The sequence below is a fragment of the Myxocyprinus asiaticus genome, chromosome 9 (genome assembly GCF_019703515.2).
Source record: "Myxocyprinus asiaticus isolate MX2 ecotype Aquarium Trade chromosome 9, UBuf_Myxa_2, whole genome shotgun sequence".
NCBI classification, from domain to species: Eukaryota; Metazoa; Chordata; class Actinopteri; order Cypriniformes; family Catostomidae; genus Myxocyprinus; species Myxocyprinus asiaticus.
This window is the reverse complement of record NC_059352.1, coordinates 26,750,502-26,762,543: the sequence shown is the minus strand read 5'-3', so window position 1 is coordinate 26,762,543 and position 12,042 is coordinate 26,750,502. Positions and strand designations below refer to the sequence as shown.

Genomic DNA, 12,042 nt, shown 5'->3' with positions numbered 1-12,042 from the left:
ACTGAACCAAAGTCCCTTTCTAAGCTGAACGGAGTCAGTGAACTGAATGGAGGTTGGTGCATAAACGGTGTAGGTGAGCGTGTGCGAAGGTCCATTAAGTTGACATTAGTTCAAGTTAGTTTCAAATTAAAGCGAGTTTCAAAAGTGTTACTAAATATACTGAAGCGTGGTTCCATCAAACTGGTTTTAGTATGTTTTTTTCCCCTTGTTAAACGTGCAAGGGCATATACTTGAAGATAATGTGTTTTTAATGCTGACGCTTTTACTTGCTGAAAACAGCAGAATGTTATCTTATCAAACTTAATACAAATCTTGATAGATAATTCCAACATACATGACTACATAAGAGGCCACTGTACTGACATTGTTGATCATAAATTTGGTCAACAATGTGTGTATATAATATATAAATATATATAAATATATAGTTTATTAAATTTCGCTGTGCCTCAGCCTAACATTAGCCTAGTATTTTTATATTATCATAACAAAATCATAAACTCAGATGTCCAACCTGACAGGATACAATAACTGACAGTAATACATGACTGAAAATAAATATTTTTTTTTTATTTATTTTTTTTATGAATGATTAATAGTGTAACGAAACCGATTTTTTTCAGAAGGGTTTAATCTAAGCAGCATGGCTCACAAGATGTTAATAATTGACACAGACTGTGGCATAGATGACGCCCAGGCTATCATGGTTGCTCTCGCAGCTCCGAATGTGAAGGTGCTGGGCATCACCTGTTGCTTTGGGAACACTGATGTGGATAATGTGTGTCAGAATGTGTTGCGTGTACTGTCGGTTTGTGAACAAACCCAGGTAAGTCCAATACAAATTAAAACAGTTGATTCTCAAGTCAAGAACTAAGGTGAGACTGGTATAAATATGGAGCCATAAAGTGTATTGTTTCTCCTCAGATTCCGGTCTTCAAAGGTTCTGCAGGCTCTCTAGTTGGAGATTTGAAGCCATATAAAGATCACTTTGGCACAGATGGGTTGGGAGATGTTCTGGAGGACAGAGACTCTGATATTTGGGAGAGGCAGATACAGAAAGAGCATGCTGTTCATGCCATGCTAAGACTGGTGAATGAAAACCAGGGAGAGGTAAGAAATAAACCATTTAATGAATTAAAGAATACAAAAACAAAAACAAACAAAAAGTTTAAAATATCCAAGTATAAGTTAATGTTGTGATGCCATCTTGTGGTTGACATAATGAAATGCACAGCCCTGTTTGTTTACTCATACACAGGTCTCTCTCATTGCTCTTGGTCCACTTACTAACTTGGCTCTGGCTGTTAGATTAGATCCCACCTTCCCTCAGAAAATCAAGGATCTGTATATTATGGGCGGTAATATGGAAGGTAATAAAATGACTCCATACTATTAAAGCTGCTGTGAAAAAAATCAGGCACTGTGCACACCTGGGTAGAAATGTTACTTTGCATGTCTCTCAGTACATGGCTCAGACAGACTAAGCCTGTCTAGAGAACAGCACTATGGAGAAAGCACAACAGCACAGATCAAGGCATGTACCCCAATCAGGAATTGAGGTACATGGTTCTTCTTATAGAGCTTGATCTTCCCATAATGACCACTGTTTATCTTACAGGCAAGGGAAATATGACACCATGTGCAGAGTTTAATTTTAGAATGGATGCTGAATCAGCTTACATAGTTTTGGAGGAATATACCTGCACAACACACATCGCAACCTGGGAGTTTACTTGCAGAAACAAACTATCTTGGGTAAGACTTGTGTATCATGAGCAAAATGAGGGCTTTCATTTACATTTTCCATTGTGCCCATATTGCAGCTGATGTTCCAAAATATGTTACATTTTTTGCTAGGAGTTTTTTGATAAGCTGGTCAATCAGGATACATCAGCTGCTCGATTCATGAAGAAGATAACCTCCAAGTGCTGGGCCTTCTCTAGAGAGTTCGGCATCAACAACAGAGATGTTTTGTTTGGGCAAGGGTTTGTACCCTATGATGCTTTTGCTGTGGCAGCTTGTGTAGACAGAAGTGTGATTACAGAGAGTTTGGAGTGTGCTGTACATGTGGAGATGCAAGGGGAACTGGGAAGAGGCATGATGGTTTTGGACCCAGCCAACATAATGAAGGGCCATTGCGTGTTTGTGATGAAGACCTGTGACCTTACAAAGTTCAGCTCCATGCTCACAGCTTCTCTACAATTAGCATGAGACAGAAGCTTCTTTAAAAATAATCTATGAAAAGGGTGACTTATATCTGTAGAAGATAATCAGTAATTAATCATCGACCAACAAGTATTCCATTTTGGAATACATGATCTCATCTTCAAATGCAGCATCCTTTTCCATGCATATTTACTGTTGACTGAGCAACTGTTCTGTTAAGCAGGGTTAAGTAGAAATAAAATACTAAGTCAGTGTTCCAGCCTGATATGTTTATTTCAACCAATTTGAGCAATCTTTCACTCTTTAAGGGACAAATGAATGCACATAAAAATGTATGGAATCTCGGTCAAATTAAAAGCCAATTTCAGCAAATAAAGCTTTTCACTTTAAGTGTAGGTCAATTAAAAATAAAATCTCAAATCCTTAAAGCTTTTACCATTTGGCTTTGACTTAAAGGGGGAAGACGACATTACGGTCCTAATTAACATGAAAATTATTGTCGTACCCCTTTCTGAACGTTAAGTGGACCAACAATTGTGGCCAAATGCACTCAAATAACCAAAATAATAGATCTGTAAGAGTGGGGTTTTATGCAAAGTGCTTATTTTAAAGTTGAGTAACACTGCATCTTGCATTTTAAACAAAGTAATACTGGGACATATACTTTAATTCCAAACAATGCAGTATTACTCAAAACAGGAAATCTCTAAAATCGTAAAGAAAATCATCCCTACAAGGGCGACAGCATTCAGCCAATGTCTTCAATCTTTCATTCATTATGTCATTTAAAATTTAACTTAAGGCAATTTGTATTATACCCCACCAATATAAATAGGTCTGAATTTTGAGGGGGACTTGGAAATGCAACACTGGATTTCCAGTGTACATTTTTACCATTACAATTTATGACTTTTCATCATTAAAATAATCTTGCTGTACACAAAGTACTGTTTAACCAGGAGAACTAAAATAAGATTAGAAACCATTGCACTTTCTGTCGCTCAATTGGGCTATTCTGTCTCAGATGCTGTTGTTGTCTGGGCTGTTTGGCCATGGCTCAGAGTTCCAGCGATTTAGTGAGGGAGACCACCCCATGCTCCAAGGGTTGTAGGAGTGGCCCATGTCATTGGGGGAAGGTGTGGGTGGCGCAGTGTGGCTGACTATGTTAGTGAGAGTGGAGGAAGTAGGAGGGTTGAAGGAGTGCAGAGTGGAGTCGTTGCCTGTAGACCAGATGGAGCTGCTGAAGGACCAGGGACTGCGTGCATTCCCCAAAATGGACTAAAGACAGGCAAAAACAGAGAGAATGGTAAACTCCTGACCAGCATAGAAACATTATCTGCACTGAAGAGAATTTTTATAGAACTGAGGGGAATTCAAAGTTGAACATGGAGTATTTCCTTGCCTTTTTAAAGAATTTTAAAAAGTTCATAAAATAATTTATTAGCTTAATACACAAAGAGCTTAAAAATGACATGTTTATAAATAATAACTAGATTTTTATCCATGCAAAAGTCGCCATCACAATGTTAGAGTATTGTGGGTGGTTGCCAGGGTGTAATGCAAATGCTGAGGTCTCCAAAGTAGTTTTTAGTGCGTTACTATGTGGTTACTAGGGTGTTCTAAGTGGTTAGGGTTAGGTTCCCTCCTTCAATGCAAGTCTATCACAAGTCTGATAGTTTAGAAAAGTAACAGCACTCCTTTCATCAGCAAGCTGCATTACTTTAGGTATCATTCATGATGGCAGCACAAACAATATGGGATGCGCTACTTGCCTAAATTTATTACATAAGGTTAGGGAATTGAACAAACCGCTAAGTGTCCTTAGATTAAAAGTTCTGCTTTGGAATGAAAAAGTGTCTGTTGAGTTGAGAACCTGATTTCAGCACTTTCCAACAGTATGATCCTATCAATCTCTCTGCAATGTATTATTGCTTGACTGTGCAAGGGGATGTCTTACAGTTGTTGGAGTTGCTGGAGATCCAGTGCTGCTAGCCCAAGAATTAGAAGGCTCAGTATCCCAAATGGATGGGGATACTGGAGTGTAATCAGACCAACTCTGCTGGGGCTCTGAACATTTTGGAACAGTCATGCCTCTGAAAACTAACAAAGAATACCCAGAGATTATATATACAATTTATATGCAAAACATTGTTTTTAATTTGAGTCAATCAGCTTTTGCATACCTCCAGAGAGGTTGAGCGGGTTGTTGGGTCCAAAAGTAGAGAAAGCATTAACCTGACCAAAACTGGGGCTGTTGGTGTGGTCCACTGGGCTCCACAGTCCAGAACTAAAAGATGCACAATAACACCATGTACTTGTAATGTACATTTGTATAAAAGAAGAGACAAAGTTAAATGTTTCATTGCTAAGTTAACACACCTGTCAGAACCATCACTCTCCACTGATGTCATGTGAGATAGTGCCATTTTCCCCAGGCCATCCATCTTACCTGAGCCACTACCACCTGTGGAAACAAGCACACACACAATAACTGCATGCTGCAAAGCAACATTAAAAGTTTATCCATTAGGAACATATTTTATAGACAAACTCACCAGGGCTTTTGTCATAGCCAGCAGCTACAGCTGCAAAAGTTGGATTTCCATTTTGACCAGGCAGGGAGGCCAAATTGGTGAGCTTATTCCCTGGAGCCTTCTTTAAATTAGCCTCGCTATAAAAATATCCAAAAAAGTAACATCACACATCTCCCTTACATTTTACAAACATCTGGATAAAAACAGGGATTGCCTTGATGGCAATTACCCAAATGCCTTGGTTTCACACACCCAAATGTAATTTGTGTTTTAAATTTTTCTGTGCACATTGAGATGTACAGGTGCATCTCAATAAATTAGAATGTCGTGGAAAAGTTCATTTATTTCAGTAATTCAACTCAAATTGTGAAACTCGTGTATTAAATAAATTCAATGCACACAGACTGAAGTAGTTTAAGTCTTTGGTTCATTTAATTGTGATGATTTTGGCTCACATTTAACAAAAACCCAGCAATTCACTATCTCAAAAAATTAGAATATGGTGACATGCCAATCAGCTAATCAACTCAAAAACACCTGCAAAGGTTTCCTGAGCCTTCAAAATGGTCTCTCAGTTTGGTTCACTAGGCTACACAATCATGGGGAAGACTGCTGATCTGACAGTTGTCCAGAAGACAATCATTGACACTCCTCACAAGGAGGGTAAGCCACAAACATTCATTGCCAAAGAAGCTGGCTTTTCACAGAGTGCTGTATCCAAGCATGTTAACAGAAAGTTGAGTGGAAGGAAAAAGCGTGGAAGAAAAAGATGCACAACCAACCGAGAGAACCGCAGCCTTACGATTGTCAAGCAAAATCGATTCAAGAATTTGGGTGAACTTCACAAGGAATGGACTGAGGCTGGGTTCAAAGCATCAAGAGCCACCACACACAGACATGTCAAGGAATTTGGCTACAGTTGTCGTATTCCTCTTGTTAAGCCACTCCTGAACCACAGACAACGTCAGAGGCGTCTTACCTGGGCTAAGGAGAAGAAGAACTGGACTGTTGCCCAGTGTTCCAAAGTCCTCTTTTCAGATGAGAGCAAGTTTTGTATTTCATTTGGAAACCAAGGTCCTAGAGTCTGGAGGAAGGGTGGAGAAGCTCATAGCCCAAGTTGCTTGAAGTCCAGTGTTAAGTTTCCACAGTCTGTGATGATTTGGGGTGCAATGTCATCTGCTGGTGTTGGTCCATTGTGTTTTTTGAAAACCAAGTCACTGCACCCGTTTACCAAGAAATTTTGGAGCACTTCATGCTTCCTTCTGCTGACCAGCTTTTTAAAGATGCTGATTTCATTTTCCAGCAGGATTTGGCACCTGCCCACACTGCCAAAAGCACCAAAAGTTGGTTAAATGACCATGGTGTTGGTGTGATTGACTGGCCAGCAAACTCACCAGACCTGAACCCCATAGAGAATCTATGGGGTATTGTCAAGAGGAAAATGAGAAACAAGAGACCAAGAAATGCAGATGAGCTGAAGGCCACTGTCAAAGATACCTGGGCTTCCATACAACCTCAGCAGTGCCACAAACTGATCACCTCCATGCCACGCTGAATTGAGGCAGTAATTAAAGCAAAAGGAGCCCCTACCAAGTATTGAGTACATATACAGTAAATGAACATACTTTCCAGAAGGCCAACAATTCACTAAAAATGTTTTTTTTTTATTGGTCTTATGATGTATTCTAATTTTTTGAGATAGTGAATTGGTGGGTTTTTGTTAAATGTGAGCCAAAATCATCACAATTAAAAGAACCAAAGACTTAAACTACTTCAGTCTGTGTGCACTGAATTTATTTAATACACGAGTTTCACAATTTGAGTTGAATTACTGAAATAAATGAACTTTTCCACGACATTCTAATTTATTGAGATGCACCTGTATATGTTTTAAGTGAGTCTTGTGTGTCTGAGTTACCTGCTGATGTGGAACACACTGTTGTAGCTTCCACGAGCCACCAGGTTCGGGGAGGTTGGGGGTGGGGAACAAGTTCTGGAGATAACTGAATTAGGTCCTTTCAGGAAGGGGTCTGCATACATGGTCTGCATAGATATCTGCTGAAGACTGTCTGCTTCTAATAAGAAATATGAGAGTACAAAACATAATAAACTGACCATGCTTTAATAACACATATCAATAGACTCGAGTGATTAATTGTGTTGAAGTCCAGGGCATTTCCATGTACAACATTAAACAAGATAAAAAGGTTATGTGCCAGATCTTCTAATGTTAATTTTGTCACCCATGGCCCTCTACTTTAACAGTAATGGAATAAATGGAGCTGTTATGGCTGGATAGGCATGTGACGTATCAAATTTTCACATCACGATAATTGCTGAAGATTTTATCACGGTGTGACAAGGTTCTTTAACTCTCTCTGAAGCGGGAGCCAGGTGAACAATCCAACATGAGTTTTATTTCTACACATTTCAGCGTCAACCAACAAACTGCCTTTCAGCACAACACAAAATTAATGAACAAGTCAGCCTCGTGCGTCTCTCTCTCCCCTCCGGCAGTCTGGACACCCTTTTTATCCCTCTCCAGCTCTCACTGAAACACAGAACAGCTGTAAGAGATAATTTCGAACAGGTGTCAATCCTTACTGATCGTCCATGCCCACATCACCACATACCCCCATCGCCCGACTCAGGCCGGGGAGCCATCCGGCCTGCGACTTACACACCCGCCCCCCCCCCCATTTCTAGAGAGGAAATCTGCCACAACCATCTGCACCCCCGGCCTGTAGACCACCTCAAACTAAAAAGGCTGGAATGCCAGATACCAACGGGTGATCCACGCGTTGGCATCCTTCATGCAATGGAGCCATTGCAGTGGGCGTGTTCCGAACAGAAGGTAAAGGCCCTCCCAAGCGGGTAGTACCAGAGGGTGAGTACTGCCCATTTGATGGCCAAGCACTCCTCTATCGTGCTGTACTTCAACTCTCGCACCAAGAGCTTCCGATTAATGTACAGCACGGGGCGCTCCTCCGCCTCCATTACCTGGGATAATACAGCCCCCAACCCCCGTCCGACGCGTCTGCCTGCAACAAAAAAGGGAGAGAGAAGTCAGGGGAATGCACGAGTTGCCCACAGCAAAGTGCAGCTTTCACCCACTTGAACGCCTGCTGGCATGGCTCCGTCAACTGGACCGGATCTGGTGCCCCCTTTTTAGTGAGATCAGTCAACGGGCTGGTGACGGTCGATAATTAAGCACAAACCTACGATAATAGCCAGCCAGCCCCAGGAACTGTCTCACCTCCTTTTTGGTCTTAGGTCTCAGGCAGGCTGCAATCGCTGTGGCCCAAGACCCAAGTGAAAGCCCAGATACCGTACTTCCATCCACTCAATTGTGCACTTCTTTGGGTTTGCCTTGAGTCCTGCTCACCTCAGCGACCTCAGGACAGCCCTCAGATTCTGCAGGTGCTACTGCTAATCATTACTGTAAATAATGTTATCCAGATAGGCAGCAGAGTATGCAGCATGCAGTCTGAGGATTTGGTCCACGAGCCACTGAAACATAGCCGGGGCCCTGAACAAACTGAACTGAAGCGTCACGAACTGTTGTAATCCGAATGGTGTGGAAAATGACATCTTTCCACGGGACACTGGAGTTAAGGGGATCTACCAATATCCCTTTGTTAAATCCAGTGTCAAATAAAAGCGAGTCATGCCTAATCGATTGAGCAGTTCATCAATCCAAGGCATTGGGTATGCATAAAATTTAGACACCACATTGACTTTTCTATAATCTACACAGAACCAGACCGAGCCATCACCCTTTGGAACTAGCCCCAGTCACTGGGATTCTTCTATTACCCCCATATCTAGCATGGCCTTTTTTGTGCTCGGGTAACGGTAGGGACAACTGCATACCACTACCCCTGGGGTTGTTTCAATATGGTGCTCTATCAGATTCATACGACCGGGAAGAGGCGAGAACTCATCGGAAAAATGTCCTTGCAACCTGGGAACCTCAGTGACTTGTGACGGTGAGAGGTGGTCTCCACAAGTGACAGGGTGACTCGATCAGTGGCTTTTAAGTTGACCTCCAGTCCGAGCTCCTCCCTCTCTGGAAAAACTGTCGCCAAAGTCACGGGACAGCCTCTCTCCATGGTTTTAGGAGATTAAGGTGGTAAATCTGACATGCTCCGCCTCTATCCGTACATTTAACCTCATATTCGATTTCCCCAACGGGCCCTTGTCACTTGGTGAGTAATTTAGAGCTCGATGTGGGAAGAAATACAAGGACTTTATCTCCCGGTGTAAATTCCCGTAGACGAGCACCTCTATTATACAGCCGGCTTTGACGTTCTTGAGCCTGGAGCAAATTCTCCTGTGTTATTTGCCCCAGTGTGTGGAGTTTTGCTATAAGGTCAAGAACATATTGAATTTCGTTTTTGCTGTTTGAAGGTCCCTCCTCCCAATTTTCCCATAGGATGTAGAGCATGCCGCACGGTCAACACCCACACAATAATTCAAATGGGTAGAACCCCGTGGAGGCTTGCGGGACCTCTCGTACCGCAAATAATAGGTGCTCGAGCCAATTTCAAGCGTCTTCGTGCACAAACTTACAAATTATATTCTTCAGTTTCTGATTAAATCGTTTGGCCAAGCCATCCATTTGGGGGTGGTAAATGCCGGTCCGAATCAATTTAATCCCCAATAATTCATACAGTTCGCGTAGTGTACGTGACATACACGTAGTGCCCTGATCAGTGAGGATTTCTTTCGGAATCCCCATTCAGGAGATTATTCTGAAGAGTGCCTCTGCAATACTACGTGCTGAGATGTTGCGCAGAGACACTGTTTCCGGATATCGCATTGCATAGTCCACCAGAACCAACACAAAGCGATGCCCGCATGCCGTCTGCTCTAATGGCCCAACGAGGTCCATACCAATTCTTTCGAAGGGGACCTCAATCAATGGAAGGGGGTGCAATGGCACTCTTGGGGTGGCCGGCAGATTCACCAGCTGACATTCACGGCATGCCACACACCACCTGCGAACATCCCCACGAATGCTCAGCCAATAAAAACAGGCATTACACGGTTCACAGTGTCTTTTCCTGCCCTAAGTGACCTGCCATTGGATTATAATAATCTGGAATAACATTTCCCGACAGCTCTGCGGTATTAACAACTGGGTTGTATCCACCTTTGTCTGAGCGTCCTGTATCATTCGATACAACCGATCCTTGATAACTGAAAAATACGGACAAGTTTAATGTCTGGCTGGAGCTTTGATCATTAATCACTTTCAATTGGTCAAAGGCATGCTTAAGGGTCTCGTCTAGTGTCTGCTCCAGAGAGAAAACCCCGGCAGGGAATCCTCTAAGGGCTGGGGAAGCCGAGACTTCCCCCTCCCTTACGTCCTCCTGACGTAGACAGCCCTAGCTCCACCTCCCCAGCCAGCAAGTCACACACGAGATTTGTTGCAGGACACATCCACACACATTCCCCTTAATAAAGTAGTAAATGCCGGCCAATTCATTCCCAAGATTAGCGGATGGGTGAGGCGGGAATTAAACGCAGCCTCGACACTGTTTTTGTCCCTGAAATTGAATAGTGACCGTCACTACAGGGTAACTATGGATATCCCCGTGCACACACCTTACCTTCACCCGTCGGCTTGTATCCAAAGCCTCGATTGAGCTTTGGTGAATGGAGCTTTGATTACAACCTGAATCCACCAAGGCTTGATATGTACCCCCTTTATACTCACAGGTATCCAGTACACTCCTGCTAGATTGGGGGCGGCCTGTGGCGTGTCGGGAAACCGGACCAAAGTCTCCACCTCCATCGTGGGGCATCGGTCCTGGCCCAGGTTCCCCGCAGCTCCAGCAGACTGGCCCACACTTCACGGCCACAACCGTGACAGCGGATTCACCAGCATGTAGGGGAGAGTGGAGTGGGTTAGGGGAAACTGGCGGGATGAACAGCCCATGGGACCGAGGAACCGGTAGGAATTCCCCGCTTCTAGGGAACAGGATGAGGGGAAGGAGAGGGAGGAGAGAGAGAGAGAGGGGGCTCGTCTGCCCCCAAATACGCTGCCATATGGTCCTCAGCCAGCTGGACCGCACCATCTAGCAATGCCGGTCGGTGGCACTGGACCCACTCCGCTGTCCCTTTCGGTAGCAAGGCGATGAACTGCTCCAGTACCACCAGATCGAGTATCTCCTCGGTGTAACGATCTTCAGCCAGCATCCACCTTCGGAAGGCGAACGGGCCGACCCGCTGCAAGATGGCTCTTTTCAGATCCTCGTACACCAGGAGGTTGTTGACTGAAAGTTGATGGGCCATGAGTTGGGCTTCCCCAGTCAGCAGCGGCAGTAGGCAGACTGCCCACTGGGTGTTCGGCCACTTCCATGCCTCGGCCATCCACTCGAACAGCTCGATGTAAGCCTTGGGGTCATCTTGCTGCCCCATCTTAGCGAGCGTGGCCATAGTCGCGGCTCAGGGTGGAAGACCCCTCCTGGGGTACTAAGCTTTGAGCGTGGACCAGCACCTGGAATTGCTGCTCCTATTCCATGTGCAGCTCAAGCAGGGCCTGATGTTGAACCTGGTGGATGCCGGCGAGGGTCTTGAAGGTATCAGCCAGCGGGCGAGGACTCCACATTACGAAATACTTCCACACTTCTGCCTTAACCCTTATAGGAGGAGGATAAGGGGCAGCTGCGTTCCTCCTTCAGCCAAGCTTCTGGTCCACGCTGGTTTTATTTACATCAGAGTGTGCATGTGTCATTTGTGCCACATGTGAATCTTGATTCGTGGATCTAAAAATAAACTACTACATGATCAGAAAAATTTACAAAATTTGCCTAAAAGGTAATCTAAAATGAATTACTTTATTTTGAAGTGCCCACGAAAACTATGTTGTGCATGTTAATTATATGATATACTGTATTACCGAATACCGTCACATGCCTATGGCTACATTTATACATTTATAAATGTAGCCATTTATAAAGATGCAGTCTAATCCAGTTTGAATTAAATGAACCTGCTTGGGAGCAGGTTTAATCTTAAAGACCTGTCACTTTGAGAACAACATTGTTTGAGATGAGCTTCAAAGAACAGAAAAATCCAGTATCATGCCTAATCGTTAACAATTAAATACTGCTAATTTAGTAATCTATGTAAAACTGGGCCTATATTATGATTCCAGACTCATTACTTACGGTTGCCAGTTTTGCTGAGGGGAACATCCCATTCTGGTGGGGGAGACTCTTTCTCCCCTTCTGATCCACTGCTATGGCCCAGCTCCTGCATGGTGCCATTGGATAAAAACTTTCCAAGTGACAATGGACGCTCATCCCCCATTTTCCCACTGACCACTATGGAA

At 43.6% G+C, this 12,042-nt stretch overlaps 2 protein-coding genes across 8 annotated transcripts in view; one reads left to right on the top strand and one right to left on the bottom strand.

The window, feature by feature from the left end:
* The first annotated feature begins 6 nt into the window (after positions 1 to 6).
* si:ch211-201h21.5 (uncharacterized protein LOC555526 homolog) lies at positions 7 to 2,425 on the top strand. 2 transcript variants are annotated; one of them, XM_051707254.1, is made up of 6 exons: positions 7 to 73; positions 627 to 826; positions 925 to 1,110; positions 1,259 to 1,370; positions 1,619 to 1,755; positions 1,858 to 2,425. In XM_051707254.1, exons 2-6 carry the CDS (start codon positions 644 to 646, stop codon positions 2,209 to 2,211), a joined length of 972 nt encoding a protein of 323 aa, XP_051563214.1. In that variant the 5' UTR covers positions 7 to 73; positions 627 to 643; the 3' UTR covers positions 2,212 to 2,425. The 2 variants fall into 2 exon arrangements, with proteins under 2 accessions (XP_051563214.1, XP_051563213.1); XM_051707253.1 differs by having other exon boundaries at positions 34 to 73; positions 624 to 826.
* The window catches only part of LOC127446350 (transmembrane protein 131-like), a 77,698-nt gene continuing 68,076 nt past the window's right edge, over positions 2,421 to 12,042 (bottom strand). For all 6 annotated transcript variants that reach the window (XM_051707215.1, XM_051707216.1, XM_051707217.1 and 3 more), the window contains 7 exons: positions 11,879 to 12,034; positions 6,619 to 6,775; positions 4,722 to 4,837; positions 4,546 to 4,630; positions 4,350 to 4,453; positions 4,124 to 4,266; positions 2,421 to 3,444 (listed from right to left, as the gene is read on the bottom strand). In XM_051707215.1, the coding sequence (XP_051563175.1) occupies positions 3,187 to 3,444; positions 4,124 to 4,266; positions 4,350 to 4,453; positions 4,546 to 4,630; positions 4,722 to 4,837; positions 6,619 to 6,775; positions 11,879 to 12,034 (1,019 nt within the window). In that variant the 3' untranslated portion in view covers positions 2,421 to 3,186. The remainder of the gene's footprint in view (positions 3,445 to 4,123; positions 4,267 to 4,349; positions 4,454 to 4,545; positions 4,631 to 4,721; positions 4,838 to 6,618; positions 6,776 to 11,878; positions 12,035 to 12,042) is intronic.

Coding starts and splice junctions, on each gene's coding strand:
- si:ch211-201h21.5 (XM_051707254.1), top strand. CDS start 644: ATGGCTCACAAGATGTTAATAATTGACACAGACTGTGGCATAGATGAC. Junction 1,371..1,618: donor TATGGGCGGTAATATGGAAG/GTAATAAAATGA, acceptor TTTATCTTACAG/GCAAGGGAAATATGACACCA. Junction 1,756..1,857: donor GCAGAAACAAACTATCTTGG/GTAAGACTTGTG, acceptor ATTTTTTGCTAG/GAGTTTTTTGATAAGCTGGT.